This window comes from Rhamphochromis longiceps, linkage group LG18 (assembly GCF_057381845.1).
Source record: "Rhamphochromis longiceps isolate RC_006_pf linkage group LG18, R_longiceps_female_GT1.1, whole genome shotgun sequence".
NCBI lineage: Eukaryota > Metazoa > Chordata > Actinopteri > Cichliformes > Cichlidae > Rhamphochromis > Rhamphochromis longiceps.
The window spans coordinates 28,870,760-28,889,563 of record NC_140574.1 but is presented as its reverse complement, the minus strand read 5'-3'; the positions used below and the strand labels follow the sequence as shown (position 1 = coordinate 28,889,563).

The following is an 18,804-nucleotide window of genomic DNA, read 5'->3' as shown; positions in this document are numbered from 1 at the left end:
TAGTACTGTGTAACATCCACTCTTTTAACAACAGTCTGTAAAGATCTGAGACCTGAAGAGAGCAACTGCTGGGCTTGTGGGAGAGAAACGTTTCCCACTCTTGTCCTCAGTTTTGTCATAGCATTTGTTTCATGATGCTCCAAATGTTGTTCATTTGTGTAAAGAACCGGACTCTTCTACTACAAAGCTATGCTGTTATAATAGATGCAGTATCCAGTTTAGCATCATCTTGCTGAAATATGCAAGGCCTTCAATGAAGAAGATGTGGTCTGCGTGGTTGCTCTAAAACCCGTATACACCTTTCAGCATTGACGGTGCATTTCCAGATGCGCAAGCTGCCTAATCACATCTACACCATCAGAGATGGAGGCGTTTGAACTGAGTATAAGCTGGATGGCCCCTCTCCTCTTTAGTCTGAAGGACCAAAAAGAATTAAAATCTCTGATTTTTCTGACCACTTTGGCAAATTTCATTTTAAATGACACACAATCAGATTTGTATCATGTGTCATTTGTAAACACAGTGTTTTACAGACCGGTGAACCTCTGCCCATCTTTATATGTGAGATGCTCTTTTTATACCCAATCATGTTACTGACATGCTGCCAACTGCAGATGTATTTGTAATACTAATTATTTTCCCAGCCTTTTTGTTGCCCCCATCCCATCGTTTTTAAAACTTGTTGCTGCCTTCAAATTGAAATTGAGCTAATATTTTTCATGAAACAGTTTAAATCTCTGTTCCAACTTCTCTGGAATTAAAATTGTTTATATACTGCTTTTGGTATTTTCATGTTAAGCCTCAAATACTTTAAATATGGGTAATTTTCTTTTTAAATTACTTTCTTTCTAAAAGAAAATAGATCTAATTGTTCTATATGTGAAGTTGATTTTAAAGCCTTCTTTAATGATCCTACAGACTTTGGGTACCTTAAAAAACTAAACAAAATAAACTTTATGGACTCAATCAGTCAGGTTTTTTGATAAAGATCCTCTTACCTGAAATCTGTTCACAGTGAGTTAGATTTTCTTACTTGATGTCCACACTGCAACACGTGTATTTTAGTAGTTTATCACCCAGTTTTATTGATATTGGAATACAAAGTTATAGCTAGCTTGCATGTTGTTGTAACTTTTTAGTCCTGGACCGAGTGGCTGTGGGTGACAGCAAAGTAAAAACCAAGGCTGGCTTTACTGAAAGGACTGAGAGACACATAAAGAACACAAACAAACAAAAGAAAACAAAAACAGAAAAGAGCGGAAATAGCCTTTTTAGGTACTGCGTCTGTCAGTCACCACATGTGCTGCAGGGTATTTACTTAGTCATGTTGGTTTATACTGCCCAGATGGCCTGATGAGGCACTATCTAATTACTTCTCCCATGGATCCTCTGCCTCTGATAAATACTTACTGAGCCATGACTGTTTCATATCCTTCACTGCCACCACCAGGGGGTTCATGCAACTACACATGAGTCTGAAGGATGAGCAGATTTAGTTTGGAAAGGAGACAAGGCCCATCAACATGCAGTATTAATGAAAAACTAGAGAACATGTGATAAAGGTTTGGTGATTTACTATGGCCTTCTGATCGCTTCTGCTTATCTTCTCGTCCTCCTCTTTATAATTTTTTTTTGTTCATCCAAATGTTATGATATTAATCATTTTCATACTACTGTCATTTAGGCTATAAACTACCACTAAAGACGTATAACAGAGAGGGTTTTTTTCATTTACATTTACAGCTTGAATAAACTGGCAGAGACGTCTCTGACTGCGTGTAATTGCTGTTATTGAGCTGTTTGCAGCAGACAGTAGAGGGCGGTAGAGCTGTCAACCCAACATATGCACCACGAAGAAGAGTCCGGAAGTTACTCTGCTGTGTTTGTCCGCCTACTGGAAACGGTGAGGTGTGTTGAAGCGAGTGCTTGTTGTCAGCGTTACCCCAGCGGGAAGATTATTTTATGAGGGAGCCTTCCTCAGTGTCCGCTGAACAGCTGTAGCGCTTCAGGATAACAACATGGGTAAAGGTTAATTTTCTTTATCGGTTGTCTTTGTTTGTCTTGATGTCGTTAGCTTTTCCGCTAACGTTAATTTCCTCTCTTTGACTCATTTTCAACAGCTTGTGAAAAAAAAAAAGTCGAAGAAATTATACTGCACTTTGAAAAATATTCAGTAAATTTCCTGCCGATAAATCACAGACGATGAAAGTTTTTTGGTTTGTTTTTGCTCGGCAGTGCCCCTTCAGTCTTATTTTGTTCACATGAAAGATAACACATAAGAGAGATCCTAATTACACAGAAAGGTAGTAGTGTCATACACAGATAAGAAATTAAAGGGTGGACCAATCCTAAGCACACATTCATATCACACATCAATAAGATAACACAAGCTAGAAGCTCGAGGTGGGACTTACCGGACACCCCACAATACAGTATTACCGATACTTAATTTACAAAACAATATTATTGTGATTTTTGACATTTTTGCAATATGCTGGGTATTGCAATGACATATATTGTCACTTATCATCTTTTTTTCAACTGCCAATTATGTTCTTAAAGTTAAACTTTGTCATTATTTGTTTTGTCCAATGAGAAAATTTTATTTCACTTCATTTTTTTTTATGACAATAAGATTGTCAAGTGTACCAATACTGTCACTAAAACCTGAAACAATTCCATGCAATTAAGTTTCTGATAATACAGCTATTAACTGTGATAAATTGTGGGGAAATCACAGCTGTTGCTTACTGTATAGACGGAAATTTACATTTAAGTGTTTCCTTTGCGATCAGCAACCGTCCTGCTCTGTAGGAATATAACCAGAATACAATCAGCGGACAGCCAGTGGACTCGGGTCCCCTTGAGTTGTGCTCACTGACAAAGGCTCGTTCAGACTAGGGCTGGGCGATATGACCCAAAATTCATATCTCGATATTTTTTAGCTGGATGGCGATATAAGATATATATCTCAATATTTTTTTTTAAGCCATAAAGTAAGAACAAAAAGAGAGTTCTTAGTCAAAGCTGTGTCCCAGATGTCACACAGGCACTTTTATTAACATACAGCACAGATGTACATGAAAAATTACTCAAAATTAAATTATGAGCATTCATTAAATAATAATGCTCCATAAATAAAAGAAAACAAGGTTGTTTTTGTGCTAAACAAAGAGCTCACAATTGTGCAGTCAAAATGTAAACTAAAAGACGCTGAGCGTAATAACAAAGACAGACAGATTTCACAGCTGCTCTGTTCCCAAGTTTTACTGTGTGACTGACAGCCTGGAGTTTGAAATCCGCTTCATAACCACGTCTCTTACAGGTGCCATTTATGGTCCTTATACACAGTAGGGTAATATTACGTTGAAGCACAGTTCGTATCACTCCGCGAAGCTCCTCAGTAGCCGTAATGTGCCGACAATCTATCAAGCGGTGCAGCTCCGTAGCTGACCAAAGTCGTACTCAAACATTTGTGACAGATTGCTGAGCGCCGTGTACCACATAAAATCGGTTCGCGGCCATCAAGCACAACCAGAATTCATACATAAGGCGCGCTGTCAACTTTTGAGAGAATGAAAGGATTTTAGGGTTAGCGCTGTTAGCTCGTTAGCGCGGTTAGCTCGTTAGCATGGTTAGCTCGTTAACACGTTGACGCCGTCCAGCCCCACGCATGGGGCGATGCGCAGTAACTCGGACACGGCAAATCTCCGTTAACATCTTGTCGCTGCCTGCACATGAAGCGATGGGGGAGGAGGGGGAGTTGTCTTCAGTGAAGGAGAGAGGCGAGGCCGAGTAACGTTGCGTAGAGACAAAAGTGGACGAAAGAGAGGCAAACTTGCGGCTCCACAACTATAATTATAACGTAACATAGACTAAATCGATATAAAGGATATTGTCACATCTTATATCTCGTATAAAAATATATCGATATGTTTTAAAAACTCGATATATCGCCCAGCTCTAGTTCAGACTAATAGCAGCATGTTGGCAATCTGACACTTATTATTTAGAAACCAATAATCTCTCTGAGTGATTGCTGTCAGTCCAAATCAGACTGCAACTGTTTGCAGATAGGTTGCGTCCTATCAGAACTGCAATCGCCTTGCGATCAAATGCTGTCATGAGTGTGCCACACCTTAAAGCTCTGAACAAGCATTTAGTCACCATGAGTTGCAATTATTCACAGAATGTGAAAAAATTCAGTATAATCAGCAGGCAGGCAGAGATGGAGGATGGTATCCTATTTGCACATTTGGGACTGAGCTTGCTCTAAATTAGGAGGTAGCTTTCTTAAGCTAGACGTGTCCAATATTGGATGTTTTTTTTAATGGTTGAGCCGATTTCATGTAAGTTTGCTCAGCTAATATCTCAGGATAGTGGTGCATAAGATTAGCTCACATGTTCATAGTACTCTCAGCGTATGTACTGGCACGCAAAAATATTGTGATACTTTGGTGTTTTCATTTTTTTTCTCCCCACAACTAATGGAAGCCTATTAAAATCTTTGTCACGTGTGGCTTCATTGACTTCTACCTGACACCATATTTTCTTCTTTTAAGAAGAACAAACAACCTAAAGAAAACTGAGTTTTTATGTACCGACACCTGTGTTTTTATGAATAGTTTTCTCATTCCAACTGTTCAAAGTGTGAAGAATATTGATGCTGTAGGAGTCTCTACAGATTCATTGAAAGGATCAATGTACTGTTCTAGCACGTACAGAGGGGCCCTTGCCTCCATCATCGCTGAGGCTCTTGGTTCCACCACTGCGGGTGATGTCGGCTGTGATGTGGAAGGTGGTTCATCTGAAAATCGTCAAGCAATATGGGAAAGTGGAGGAATTTGTGTCCTTGGTATCTGAAGCCATTCCCGACATCTTAACAAGCCATCAGGTGACACTGCTCACTGTGGGGTTGAGGGCAAAGGTAAGGAAACATACTGCGGATTCAGTCTCCACATGTATTAGTCACATTTCTATCATGTTAAAATTTCTTAGGTATTTGCATATTTGTCTGACTGTGGAATTTCTCATTTTACAAACTTGTAAGGATTATGTTGGCTCGTGCAGTTGTTAATCTAACAACAAAATAAAAGCATTGCATTGATCACAAACTGGTGGCACAGTGGTTAGCACTGTTGCCTCACAGCAAGAAGGTCCTGAGTTCAATTCCACCATCAGGCCGGGGTCTTTCTGTGTGGAGTTTGCATGTTCTCCCCGTGTTTGCGTGGGTTCCCTCCGGGTACTCCGGCTTCCTCCCACCGTCCAAAGACATGCAGCTTGTGGGGATAGGTTAATTGGCTAATCCAAATTGCCACTAGGTGAATGTTTGTCTGTCCCTATGTGTTAGCCCCGCGACAGACTGGCGACCTGTCCAGGGTGTACCCCTCCTTTCGCCCTATGACAGCTGGGATAGGCTCCAGCACCCCCCGCGACCCTGAAAAGGATAAGCGGAAGCGAATGGTTGGATGGATGATCACAAACTCCAAAACTTTACTTTGTCTTGAAGATGATATGAGTAACAAATATACATAATACTTTTTCTTAAATCTTTAGTGTCACATTTGTAGATACAGAGGTGTTACGACCCGTCTAGGGCCAGGCAGTAACATGAGTGAGGCACTCGCTCAAGACCAAGACCCAAGCAGCCAGAGGAAACAAATCCGTTCGTTATAATGTGATTTATTTACAAAGTGGAAAAAAAGGAACAACAAAACGGGAGTGTCAACACTTCAGGGTGAGCCAAGGCCAAAATAATAAACAAAAACAAATCTACACAAATCCCACACCCCTGACCTTCCTAAAACAAAGTCCAAAAATAAAGACAGAGTCTGAGCTCCTTAACTAATTCAAAACAGGAGAAAACGGGTGATCAAAAGAAACGGCAGCTCACCCCTACCCACTCCACTTCCACAACTTTTAAGCCGCACTGCAGCCAGCAGCTGCCACAGGTACACTGCTGGGTCATGAAACGCGAGGACCTCTCCCGCCATAACACTCCAGCCTTCTTTTAATGGGCGGGTCCTCCAGCTGGAACCAGTCACGTCGGGGCAGTGTATCCACACACCAATCGGAGCAGGGCTCTGGCACAGCTGAATTAACATAAAAAGATACATCACCTGCACAAAACAAACACATGAACATGCAAGTTCGTAACAAGAGGTAGTTAAAGGCAAGTCTTTCTGTAAGTAGAACAGAAAGAGGCAGCAGGTAGATTTCACTGTTTACATTTGATCTTTCACTGTTTGTCTGTCCTTAACGTCTCTTCCAGATGATATTGCAAATGTTAAACTCTGAGGATCTCGGAGGCATTAAAACACACTTGGGTTGCCTGCTGCAAACTCGCTCACGACAGGTGTGTAGTGCTTAACGTTCCTGGATGTTGGTTATTGGCTGATTCAGAAGCTCTGCTTGACTTTAACTGTTTATTTAACTCTGCAGGTCTATCCAGAAGGTAACCCTCTTGAAGCCAACATTGTCACATTTGTTCAGAGACTCCTGGACGACTCAGAAGGGAGAGAACACTTCCTCAAAGTGTGTCTCTGCTTTTGTCTTACAGTTAGTCTAAATATAAATAGGTGAGGGTGTTTAATAATAACTTTTCGCCTGATAGAATGTGTTTCCTGTGGCGTATGGGCCCGACTTTGACACAGCACTGGAAAAGCTTCTCTGTGACTTCTTCTCCAAACTGGAAGAGCTGCTGCCAGTACCAGACTTTAAACAGGTAGAGGTCCACAGTCTTTACCTGTAAGAAATGACTATTTTTAGGGCGTTTTCACAGATTAGCAGTCTAAGGCCTGTGCATTAAAATCATATTATTTATCTGATAAAGGCTGCTTTGTGGATCAGTGATACACCAGCTGAGGTAGAGGAGTACATGCACTGTGTAACTGAAGCTGATGACATCAAAGTATTGCTCAGAACCAGGCCTCGCAATAGTGAAATGGCCAAGATAGATTCAAGTGGTGAGTCTGTCTGCCTTTCTTTTCTCATTCACATCCCCCCGCAACCATAGTCAAACTAATGATGCTTAAGCCGGGGGTCTTTCCTGTTTAAAAGGGTTCTTCCTCCTCAGCATCTCCAAGTGCTTGCACACAGAGAGTGATCTGATCATTAGGATTCTCTTCACTCTGTAGGCTCTTTACCTGACAGTCTGTAATGGGTTCATAATGTGTGCTACATACAGTATAAGATGCCTTGAAATGACTGCTGTTGCTGAACTGAGGCTCTATAAATAAAATTTAAGTGTATATGTGCACTTAATCAGAGTTATGTATTTGTCAGATGCAGTATTTCTATTGTAGGTCCTGTGATTGACATTGGGAGCTGTGTTTTGGATTTCTATAGCCAAATACCTTCAGTTAATTGAAAAAGATAAAAATGCATTGGTATTGGATGCAGTTATTTTTATTGACCCTTTTCTTTTTGAATTCTTAATTCCTCTTTCAAACAGTGCCATCTCCCTCAGAGCAGCGGCTTTTTTCCTCGTTGTCGCTCCCCGTCTCCCTGATAGACAACAGCGCCAAAGATGTGGAATCAAATGCACCAACTTTCGAAAACCAAAGAGTGTCTGAAGCAGCTGCCTTTCAAGAGCCCAGAGATGGTGACATGTGGGATACAAGATGGCCACATGAGGAAGAGTCTCACAGCGCAGAACAAGAGGCGGGAGGAAAAGACACCGACAGCATTCCTGACACACATGTTGTGGAGGAGTGTGGTGACCAAGCTACAACAACTCGCCAAGCTCCCTCTTCATCTGCTGAGAGTCATGTGGTATCCAGCTCTGTGATCGGCCCTCTCAGACAGAGAGTTGCACAGAAATGCACTCAGTGTGGGAAGTGCTTCATTTACAAGTATGAACTCCTGGAGCATCAGCGGCTGCACACCGGAGAAAACCCTTACAAGTGCTCTCAGTGTGGGAAAGCTTTTCGGCGGAGCTCTGATCTATCAAGTCACAGGCGGACACAGTGCAGAAAAGCAGCGTACATTTGCATCAAATGCGGGAAAAGCTTTCAGTCTATGCAGGAAAAATGTAGACACCAGTGTGTTCATAGCATCCACAAGTTTGACTGTCCTTACTGTGGGAAAAGTTTTAAGAAAATGTACCTGCTGGCTAAGCACAAGCTGACTCACAACCAGAACCGCATTTTCACATGCAGACAGTGCGGGGAGGTATACCCGGGTATAAGCGAGCTAAGATCACATCAAAAGATCCATCCTCCTCAGCTGTCCAATCAGTGCCAGCAGTGCGGGAAGTTTTTCAGCTCGGCTGCGTGTTTGACTGCTCACCAGCTGCGCCACACACAGCAGAGGACACAGATTTGCACACGCTGCGGCAAAGCCTTCAAGAGCAAGCATGATCTGAACCTTCACATGCGCAGTCATACAGGCGAGAGGCCCTTTCAGTGCACCTACTGCGAGAAGCGTTTCTCCGTGTCAGGAAACTTGAACGTACACGTAAGGATTCACACAGGAGAGAAACCGTACCTGTGCTCCGACTGTGGCAAGGCTTTCATTTCTGCCGGAGAGCTGCAGATACACAGGCGCACCCACACGGGGGAAAAGCCATACAAGTGCTTGGTGTGCGGGAGAGGATTCACCAGGGCGAGCAAAGTGACGCTCCACATGCGTGTTCACACTGGGGAACGCCCCTACGAGTGCTCTGAATGCGGGAAAGGCTTTTCACGTGGCAGCGAACTGAAAAAACACACAATGAACCATGCAGGAGTCCGGCCCTACGCCTGTCAGCTGTGTGCAAAAACGTACACGTGCCTCAGTCACCTGAAAAGACACTTAAAATCTCACAGTGTAGTCCAGTCTCAGACCCTCTGATTCTACTGACTATCAAATGGTCTTTTGCCATTGATGAGGTCTTTGTGCAGTGACACTGTACACACTGTTGCTGACTTCATGCACTGCATCATAGGATTTGGACTTTTTCTTCTTTTCTTTTAGAGACTCCTTCCTTATCCTCCATTTAAAATGTCACTCTCAAGTGCAGCTTCTGGTCCTGACATACAGATGTTTTGTTTGTTGTGTTGTTTTTGTTTTATTTGTTTTCTGATATCCTAAAATGTGATTTTGAAGTCATCCAAGAAAACGGTGTCCTTCTGCGTTTATTAGTGCCTGTATTATTATTATTATTTTTCCTTCTATGAGGTAACACTGACTGGAGTAGTATTATTTACCAGTGACACTGTTCAATATTGTAAACACAGAATAAACTAGATAATTGCCACCTATTTGTCCTATTTGTTGCTCTACAACAGCCTGATATCCACTTATGAGGACCTTATACTGTCACTGTTCTATTTAACCCTTGTATGGTGTTCGGGTCTGTGAGACCCGTTTTCAGTTTTTCTCAAAAGAAAAATTAAACAATTAATTATTTTTTCAACCTGAAATTCATTGGCTTTGGCTTATTTTCTGTGAAGAACATAAATCCGAACTAATTTTCAATGACCTCATACTGTACCTCCCCCCACGCATTTACATTACATACAAGGTGTTTGGGTCCACTGGACCCAGGCCTAATAAAAGTGTTGAAAGTGCAGGTCCTGTGTTCCCACACTCTGTCTTCCTCCTCTCTGGTGCTGCTGATAGTGTTTTCTTCCCCTCCTGCTCCCGCACAAAGTTGCAACATTGTTGAAAATTCAACTATCAACACCGTCTGCTCTTACATTCCTGCACATTTTACCCTCTTTCTTGAGGGATCCAAATTTTATTTTCTCATACCCTGTCCCTCCTGCAAATTAGGGGCATAATACTATAAATAAGAATTTGCCAGTGTGGTTCTTTATCACAACTGATCAAGATGGCAAAAGATTATCTGCTGCGAGGGCCATCCAATTGATTTTGGAAGAGAGAGGGGCTTCGGAGGATGATGTTGACAAAGAGGGTTCAGAATATTTCACATTTCTGAAAATTCAGAGTTTGACAGTGACTTTGAAGAAGAGGATGAGGGTGAGCACCATTTAGTAACCAAACAAAGACGAGTACCCCATCTGCAGCCAGCTCCAGGACCAGAACAAGCCCACCAGACAGCAAGTGAAGAAATATGGATGTCAATAACTGGTGAAATTGAATGGTCTTCTTGCCCAAGAAATGAGCCACCCTACAGAGCTGTTACTGTGATAAGCCAGGGCCAACACGGCTGACAGGTACTCATGTGCAGGACATCAAGTCTTCATTTGAGCTTTTCATCCCAGATTCCATCCAGAAAATTATTCTGGATTGCAGTAATCTAGAAGGACATGTGTTTTTGGAGAGAGGTGGAAGGAGATGGACCAAATTGATCTGCAGGCCTACTTTGGGGTTCTTATCCTTGCAGGAGTTTTGAGGTCCAAAGGGGAATCCACAGAATCCTGTGGGATGCAGAAACCGGCAAGAACCTTTCCATGCATCAATGTCTCTGGAAAACTTCCACAAAATTTCCAGGATTATCCGTTTTGATAACCAAGATGACAGACCAGCTCGACGGCAGAGAGACAAGCTAGCTGCCATCAGGACAGTGTGGGATAAGTGTGTGCGCCACCTCCCCCTGTTTTTTACCCTGGGCCTAATGTCACCATTGATGAACAGCTGATCCCATTTAGTTGTGAAACATATTGCTTCACGTGTAAATGTGTTGTCTTTCCACTCACTCCACTTGATTATAACTGATCTATTTTTTATAACATTTTATAAAAAAAATAAAAAAAAGAGACACATATTAATTCATAAATGTGATCTAACAAAGGTAAAGGGAAAAAATTAACCATGTTTACTGTTCATATGGCTTGTAATTGGGATGAAGTAAACATCTGTTGAGTAATTTAACATAAAATTGTTTGATAGTGTTAATTTGGAAAGCCAAAACTCTAGCGGGTCCACCAGACCCATGAACACTGGCTGAGTAACAAAAATATGAACACCACACAAGGGTTAAATTTAAAAAGAACATCTTCATATGTGGATCTTATTTTCCTCTGAAACAAAAATAAGGTAAAACAAACAAACTGCTAATTCTTTGTTTTTACATTCATCAGCCCAAATGGCAAAGAGAAATTAAAAATGCATGTAATGAAAGAGTTTGGGTCTTAGGAGGTTAAACATCCTGCTGTGGGTTTGTTTAATGTGTTTCTGTGTTTAAAATAATAAAGTCACACCGTCGAAACAAATGAAAAATTACGTTTAGTTGAAAGTAAAAAGTTTCTAACTCTTATTCCAAAGCTGAAATGGCAGTAGTTTTTTTATTACTTTGTTTACTGTATTTTTTTTATTTTTTTAGTTGTTGATTCTTTTTTTTTACACTTTACGTTGTAACGTCTGTTCCGAACTTAAAATATGAGCATAACAACAGTGTACGAACTGTGTAATAAAATACAGTTGAGCCAGGTCTTTACGCTACCCTTTATTATTTAGATTTTTCGGAGGCGTGGTGCGTTTACAAAAGTAAATGGGACTCGTTGTGTACGGGCTGCCCCGTAAAACAAAACGAACCTCCCTGATGAACCTACTGGCCCAGCGCTCCTCGCGATATGAACAGCGTGCTTCAGGAAGAAGTTGGCGCCTGAAGCCGTATATTCGGTTAGCTACTACACTAGCCGATATTATGAACGAATTAGCTGTTTATGTTGCGTTTTCCTTCCATCGTTGCTAATGAATTCCACAATGAATGATATGGGTAAGTGTTACCTCGTGGAGAGCAACAACATGTTGTATTTTCGCTTGTTATGTGGTTAGCCGACTAGCCAAAGAGAAGGATTACTGGGAGCTGAGGAGGCCTCGACTAATCTCTGGAACAAGAATTGTTTTGCTCCCCGTTAAGCCGGGTTTTGCCCTGTAGCCAGCAAGTTAGCTGATGCTCTAGATATGGAAGAAACAGTGGGGATTGTCCGCGTTTCCAAACATTTTATTTGCATGAAAAGGCTTGCTTCAGTGTATCAAATGCGGTTAAAAAATCGGTCTATTAACAGGCATTTATAACGCGATTCCTTTTAAATAAAGTAACTAGCGTTAAGCTACCACTAGCTGTTTACCCATCTAACCTGCTCATGCCTCCGTAATAAACTCACATCGTCTCTTTGTCTTTGTGGTTAATTTAGTGTAAAACAACTGAATTTTATCCTATTTATGCACACAAACCTGGTGCTTTAGGCTAAGGACGGGCTGTAGTCTTGTGTTTCTGCAGCTCATGGATGGACAGTAGCGATGGTGAACAGACGGTGCTGACAAGTGGTTTTATTGTACAAAAAACAGTATCTCCCACTCATTTACCTTCTTCCTATTGACATATTTAAGGCACGGTCAACTATTTACATTAATAACATTTAATCTAGCCTTTGAAACAACGAAGGGGATCTCTGTTCTGCCTCAAAGTTAAATATTCTCATGTAAACTCGGGTCCACAGAGGGGTACCAGGTTCTTAATTAACCTGACTGACAGCCTGTTTGACCCAGTCTGTTTTCTCTCCAAAGAATTCAGTGTTCCCCTGTCCTCGCTGGCTCTCCTGGTCCCACCACTCCGCCTTATGTCTGCTGTGATGTGGGAAGTGGTGCGCCAGCGGAACATAAAGCACTATGGGAAACTGGAGGAGTTTGTGTCCATGGTAACAGATGCAGTTCCTGAACTGATGAGTAAGAGGGAAGGGAGGCTGCTCTCACTGGGTCTGAGAGCAAGGGTAAGTGAAATGTCTGGATCGCATGACGTGTGTAAAAGGAGCTATTCAAATGAGACGAGGACGCGAGGCACGTGTTAATATTATAAACTACGCTTCTTCTAGACAACTCTTGAACTGCTGCGTTCTGAACACCCTGAAGATCTCAAGGCGGTTCAGAGCCACCTTAACCGAATCCAATCTTCCTGCATCGAGGAGGTGGGTGAGCCTGTTAGCGTATTTTAATTTGGAATATATAAATGGCTAATTTGTAAAAATCAAAAAATGATGAAAACATAACTGTTTTCAGGATTGTTCAAACAAATTGATTTTTTTAAAGAAGTAATTCAACAGTAATAATGAAAATAATTATTAGCTGTTGACCTATGACCTGTCCTGTGGTTATCTAGACCAATGATCCTGTAATTGAAGCACCAGAGGCAAACTTTATGAAGTTGGTGCAAGGCCTCATTGAAGACACGGATGGCAGAGAACACTTTCTCAAGGTAAAGTTGGGACTGACAATGTTTGAATCACATTTAAAAATGTGATTATAATAACATGTGTAAAAGGACGAGGTTGTATGTTGACAGTACAGATCTTTTTTTTTTTCTTTTTTTCCCATGTGGCAGAATGTGTTTCCTGTGGAGTACGGCCCTGACTTTGATACGGCGCTCGAGACCCTAGTTTGTGAGTTTTTCACAAGACTCGAGGAGCTGCTGCCAATACCAGATTTCAAACAGGTACAGAGAGGATCTTTTTAAGATGATAAAATAAAGGAGCGCTTTTAAATGTGCTTTTTTTGTGCCTGTGTCTCACAGACTGCATCCTGGATTAGTGCTGCCCCTTCAGTCCTAGAGGAGTATATGCAGTGCGTGTCCAACGGAGAGGACCTTAAATTTCTTCTCCAGAGTAAACAGTGCCACGGGAAATTAGCAAAGAGCAGCATTGGTATGCATATACTAGTCCGTGCATCTTCTTTTAGTTCAAGATGTGGGACTATATTAATATTTGTTTCCTGTTTCTTTTCATGCAGCTCCATTTCAGTCAGATGATCTTCTGATCCCCTCGCTGTCTCTCCCTCCATCTCTGGAAGTAGCCATCGCTTCCCACCCGAGTGCTTGTGATGATGAAAATAATGACGTCCCTCAGATTGTCATGTTTGACGAAGAGCTGTCCACAAACCCTTCCACCTCAGCTGACTTTCCCGAATCTCCAAAAAGGGCCGATGTTACTTCGTCTCCGCGCAGGAGACAGCAGTCAGGAATCCATAAATGCCCCGAGTGTGACAAGTGCTTCAAGCATCACTCTGTCCTCATTGAACATCAGAGAGTCCACAGCGGGCTGCAGCCCTACAACTGCTCTGAGTGCGGGAGGGCTTTCCGAACAGCCACTCTGCTTGCTGGACACAGGCTGCGGAAATGCAAAAATGCGGCATATCTTTGCATCAAATGCGGGAACAGTTTTCCAACGTCACTGGAGAAATTCAGACATCACTGCCCGAAACGAGGACGTAACTACGACTGCGGGCAGTGTGGAAAGAGTTTTCCAAAGTCCAGCAGCCTGAAGGAACATCTGCTAACTCATGTTCAAAGCCGCCTTTTCAAGTGTAGCCACTGCGGGATTGGTTTTTCAGGAATAGGTGACCTGAAGTACCATCAGCAAGTTGATCATGAGAAGCCTTATCAGTGTAAGCAATGTGGAAAGAGCTTCATCTCCTCAAAGAGTCTGGACAAACACCAACAAAGGCATGAAGAGGTTGGTGAAATGGACACCCTCAAGTTAATGAGTGGAGATAAACACAGGAAAAGTGGCTCGAGTCATCGGACATCAGTGTCTCTTTCCTCCAGGAAGAGGTCCGTCAAAGCAGTCTACCAGCGAGGAAGAGTCACCCATAACTGTCCGCTGTGTGGCAGGAGCTTCAAATATCGCTTTGAGTTTCTTGAACACCAGAGATTCCACACAGCTGTGAAGCCTTACAAATGCTCTCAGTGTGGAAAAGCCTTCCGCACCGAGGCTCACCTGTCAGGGCACAGGAAGAGGAAGTGTAAAAACGCCGCCCACATTTGCACCAAGTGTGGGTGCCAGTTCAGGTCCATGCACGAGCGCGTCAGACACCAGTGTGTCCAGTTGCTGACGAAATATGAATGCTCTCATTGCGGGAAGACCTTCAAGATGGCTCATCTGTTGAGGAACCATCAGATGAGTGAACATCAGCTCCCCTACAGCCCCAACCATCGCTTCAGGTGTAGATACTGTAACGAGACCTTTCCTGGGATCAGCGAGCTCAAGTACCATCAGAGGGTCGACCACGAGAAACCGTATCAGTGTCAGGAATGCGGCAAATGTTTCCTCTCCGAAAAATGCCTGGCCAATCACGAGCTCCGCCACAACGACGACAGACCGGAGAGCTGCCTGGTGTGTGGCCGCGGCTTCAGAAACCGCTATGATTTGAAGCAACACATGCGCACTCACACGGGAGAGCGGCCCTACCAGTGCACTCACTGCTCGCAGTGCTTCTCCACGGCCGGAGGACTGAGGAGTCACACCAGGGTTCACACGGGCGAGAAACCGCACGTTTGCCCAGACTGCGGGAAGGCTTTCTCCCAGATGGGGGCGATGCGCACGCACAGGCTCACTCACACGGGAGAGAGGCCGTTCAAGTGCACGGTCTGTGGCAAAGGTTTCACAATGGCGCACAAAGTCACAGTTCACATGCGCGTGCACACGGGGGAGCGGCCGTACGTGTGCTCCCAGTGTGGGAAGGCCTTCTCAGACGGAAGCGTGTTGAAGCAGCACATGCTGAACCACTCGGGGGTGCGACCGTATCACTGCCAGATCTGCCCCAAGACTTACACCTGTCTGAACCACCTGAGGAGGCACCTGAAAAGCCACTCAAACATGAGCTGAAGCAGGCATGAAGGAAAACTGACATTATCTAAGAAACTTTCAATGGACCAACTAAACCAAGCAATACGGGAATGATGCCGATTGGCTGTTGTAGAAAGTGAGGCGAGGAGATTCGGCTCCTGTTCTTCATCCATTAGTTCGAGATTGTTCCAACCAGCACAAACAAATTCTTCCCTCTTTTCCCATCTGGCTTTGGTTGTTTTGTTTTGTTTTGTTTTTTCTTCTGTGCATCAGTTTCTCATGCGTGAATGCAATGAGATGTTAGTTGGAACTTACTTTTTCCAGACCTCCCTAATAGTTACAGAGATAAATATTTGTCTGAACTTCTGATTATTGATCCTGATTCTTAGTGTCGGTTGTGACAGTTGTTAGACCCAGCTCTCGATCACCACACTTGTGAAAATGATGAGGTTACCGTGATTAACTGACCGGGGCAGACTGCAGCTCTGATGATGATAAGATTCAACGCTGTCTCCTAAACATCACAATCCCCCCTGCAGCTAAGCTGACAGTTAAGTTGGATGACAAAGCATAGATATAAAGGGTTCAGCAGAGATTTGTTGCTACGTTGCACATTTGAGAGCACAGGGGCATACATCCCTCTTCTGGGCCTGAGCCACAAGACTTTAAGCCAGGAAATTTGACTCACATGTTGGCCCTTTGTATTTGTTAACTTAGTTTCATGATTTTTTTTTAAAACCTTGGTTAGTGTCAGACCCAAAACGGCTTGGTTCAGTTTCAAAATAAGCAGCGCGGTTTGGGTTTAAATTGGCCTTTTTTTACAATTGTAATCACACAGAAGCTTCTCCTCTCTTTCCTAAGTCATGAGTAACCACAATGTCTAATATATATATTGGTTGTCTAATAAGAAGCAGTCAAAAGGAATGCCAGAGACCGAAAGGGCAAATGTGATTATTTGAGATTGCAGTTTGTCATGCGAGGGGTGTAATTTTCAGAAGGCAAGGCTCATTTGTTTAGTAAATGTTTGCAGTAAAAGCTAGAGTAAATACTGAACAGAGCTGCAGCAGAGTCGGGTCCTGTGTGGATTGTCAGTGCTTTCTTGGCTAATGTTAAGAGTCAGCTAAGAATGTGCCATGTGAAGTGTCACCTCAGGTGCTGCCAGAGCATTTAAGCATTATATCTGGTCTACACAAACACCAGCTCTGCTTCACATGGATCAGGGGAGACGGATAAAAGGAGTTCAGAGAATATTTTGTCACTGAGATGATTGGGGTGGGGGGGCATGTGCTGTATGTCTGAAGTGGATGAAGATATAGTTTGGGAAAAGGAGGTAAAAGTTGCAGAGGTGGAAAAAATGTTCTCTGTAAATATGCTGGATGACAAATAAGTGTGAGTTTGTAAAAGTTAAAAAGCCCATTTTCTTTTTGTTGTTTTGTTTTTTTCACCTTTTGTATTCTCTCTGTGGTTTGAAAGGTTTGTGAATTTCAGATTAAATTCCCTTCGTTACTCCTTATCTCTGTTAAGTTTTTTTTCTTTCTCAGAAAAACAAAAGGTGTCTGTATTAGACTTCAGTTTCACTAGATGGCAGTAGGTGACTATTAAGCAGTTTGCCATGCACTGATGCGTGTTAGTTAACCAGCAGAGCTGATATAATGACTGTCTATCATCAAATTATTTATTTGTCAGGAAAACAAATGCAGCTTTGCAGCTGTGGCCCATGTCCCCTTTATCTGCTTTCTTTGGCACAGCTTGGAAGTTTGATTAAAGCACAGTTTCTTCTCGTTTCCTCATTTCCTCACTGGGGTCCCGCCATTTCTGAAGTGTTTAAAGGCGGCATAAAAAGCATCACCACATTTTTATCTAGCTTTTAAATTCAATTCTCTACTTTGCGTCCAGCTAAAAAACAGCTGGATTCGGACCACTTTGTTCCCAGTTTTGTGTTTTAACTTGAAATTCAGGCAAACATGATGTGTCATTATGTAAGAGACGCATTACCATTAATTTCTTCCATCTGTGCTGAGTTTTATGGGATTTTTTTTCCTTTGGGGAAAAAAAGAAGCTCTGTTTGTCTTTTTTCAACTTCAGGTTTTTTTCTTACTCCCCATCCCAGTTACATCTCATCCATGCTCACTCGTCCATAGCAACCTTTGAGTTTTACTCTCTCTCAAAACAAACCCATTTCTCTGCCATTCACAGGGAGGTGCAACCACCAAAGTTGGCTGTCGTAATGATTTAAATGTTGCAAGATGTTAGCATCTTCTGGCTGGAGGTGCGTTGGCTGCCTTCCTTCTAGCTTACTAAGAAATCCTACTGATTTCCTGTGAACATTGGTCTTCTCTGGAAGCACCCCGAGCCTCTCGTCTCCTGTTTCTTCACATGTATAGCTTAAGCTTTTGCTTCTAGTGAATGAAACAGATTCCAGTCCAACTTGTCAGATTCATAAATTCCAGGGGGTTGTGTAACTCACAAAAACAAAGCTTACAGCAGAGCTCTGTTTGTGCATTCCTGTGAGTTTTACTATGGAATAATGTATTCCTGATGAAGGCACGTATTGTGAAATGCATGCATCACGCTTCATGCTGAGCACCACATCTGCCAAAAATCCTACAGATTTACAATGAGAGCCTGCTAATAAATACAGATCATAACCAGATGTGTCCCCCCCTCTCTCCTCCTAGTCCCTCCTCCTCTCCCTTCTTTGCTCTCCTTCTCTCCCTAACTCGGTGATCTCAGTGGAAAATCTGAGTCCAGGCCAGACCTTCGATGCCTTCACACACAGACACACACACATGTCGGCAGCAACTGTGCAGCATCCACCCCCCCCCCCCCATCAACACCCTGCCAAATGAACGCCCCCTCTTTCCAAAGTAGCTTCCAAGGTCAGCCCTCAACCAGCGCTAGATGGCGCTGCTTCCAAAGGGTCAATAGAGACACCATCCCACCGCAGCGCGCTCCCACGCCCTTCTCGTCTTGCTTTTATGTTCAGGTTGGTCTGGACTTTTAAAATGAACCAGATGTGTTAAAGCTCCACCCACCAACCCCCACCCCATCTTCCGCAGATTTCTGCAGGAATAGAGCTCAAAATGCTTCCAAGATGTGCGCCACATGGTTTTCATTAAGCAACATGAAGTGATTTCAGCTTCATCTATTCTGGTTTGCGTTTCTTGATTTTTGTGGGTGACATGTAGGCAGTTTGATGAAGGGGCAGCCGCGTAGTGACCAAATAACATTAAAGGGGCGTTCTCTATAAACGATGTGAAACTGAAAAACTAAATGTCCAGTTTCCACATTTTCT

The 18,804-nt window shown here is 42.9% G+C and overlaps 2 protein-coding genes across 2 annotated transcripts; both read left to right on the top strand.

Moving 5' to 3' along the window:
- Window positions 1-1,885: 1,885 nt before the first annotated feature.
- Window positions 1,886-9,238, top strand: LOC146648612 (uncharacterized). The gene is made up of 7 exons (XM_085389851.1): window positions 1,886-2,022; window positions 4,716-4,927; window positions 6,272-6,355; window positions 6,442-6,534; window positions 6,614-6,724; window positions 6,833-6,965; window positions 7,454-9,238. Exons 1-7 carry the CDS (start codon window positions 2,019-2,021, stop codon window positions 8,830-8,832), a joined length of 2,016 nt encoding a protein of 671 aa, XP_085245977.1. The 5' UTR covers window positions 1,886-2,018; the 3' UTR covers window positions 8,833-9,238.
- A 2,241-nt stretch (window positions 9,239-11,479) lies between these two features.
- Window positions 11,480-17,022, top strand: LOC146648611 (uncharacterized). The gene is made up of 7 exons (XM_085389849.1): window positions 11,480-11,665; window positions 12,460-12,662; window positions 12,765-12,857; window positions 13,049-13,144; window positions 13,271-13,381; window positions 13,460-13,589; window positions 13,675-17,022. The coding sequence occupies exons 1-7, from the start codon at window positions 11,641-11,643 to the stop codon at window positions 15,546-15,548; spliced, it is 2,532 nt and encodes an 843-aa protein (XP_085245975.1). The 5' UTR covers window positions 11,480-11,640; the 3' UTR covers window positions 15,549-17,022.
- The last annotated feature ends 1,782 nt before the right edge of the window (window positions 17,023-18,804 follow it).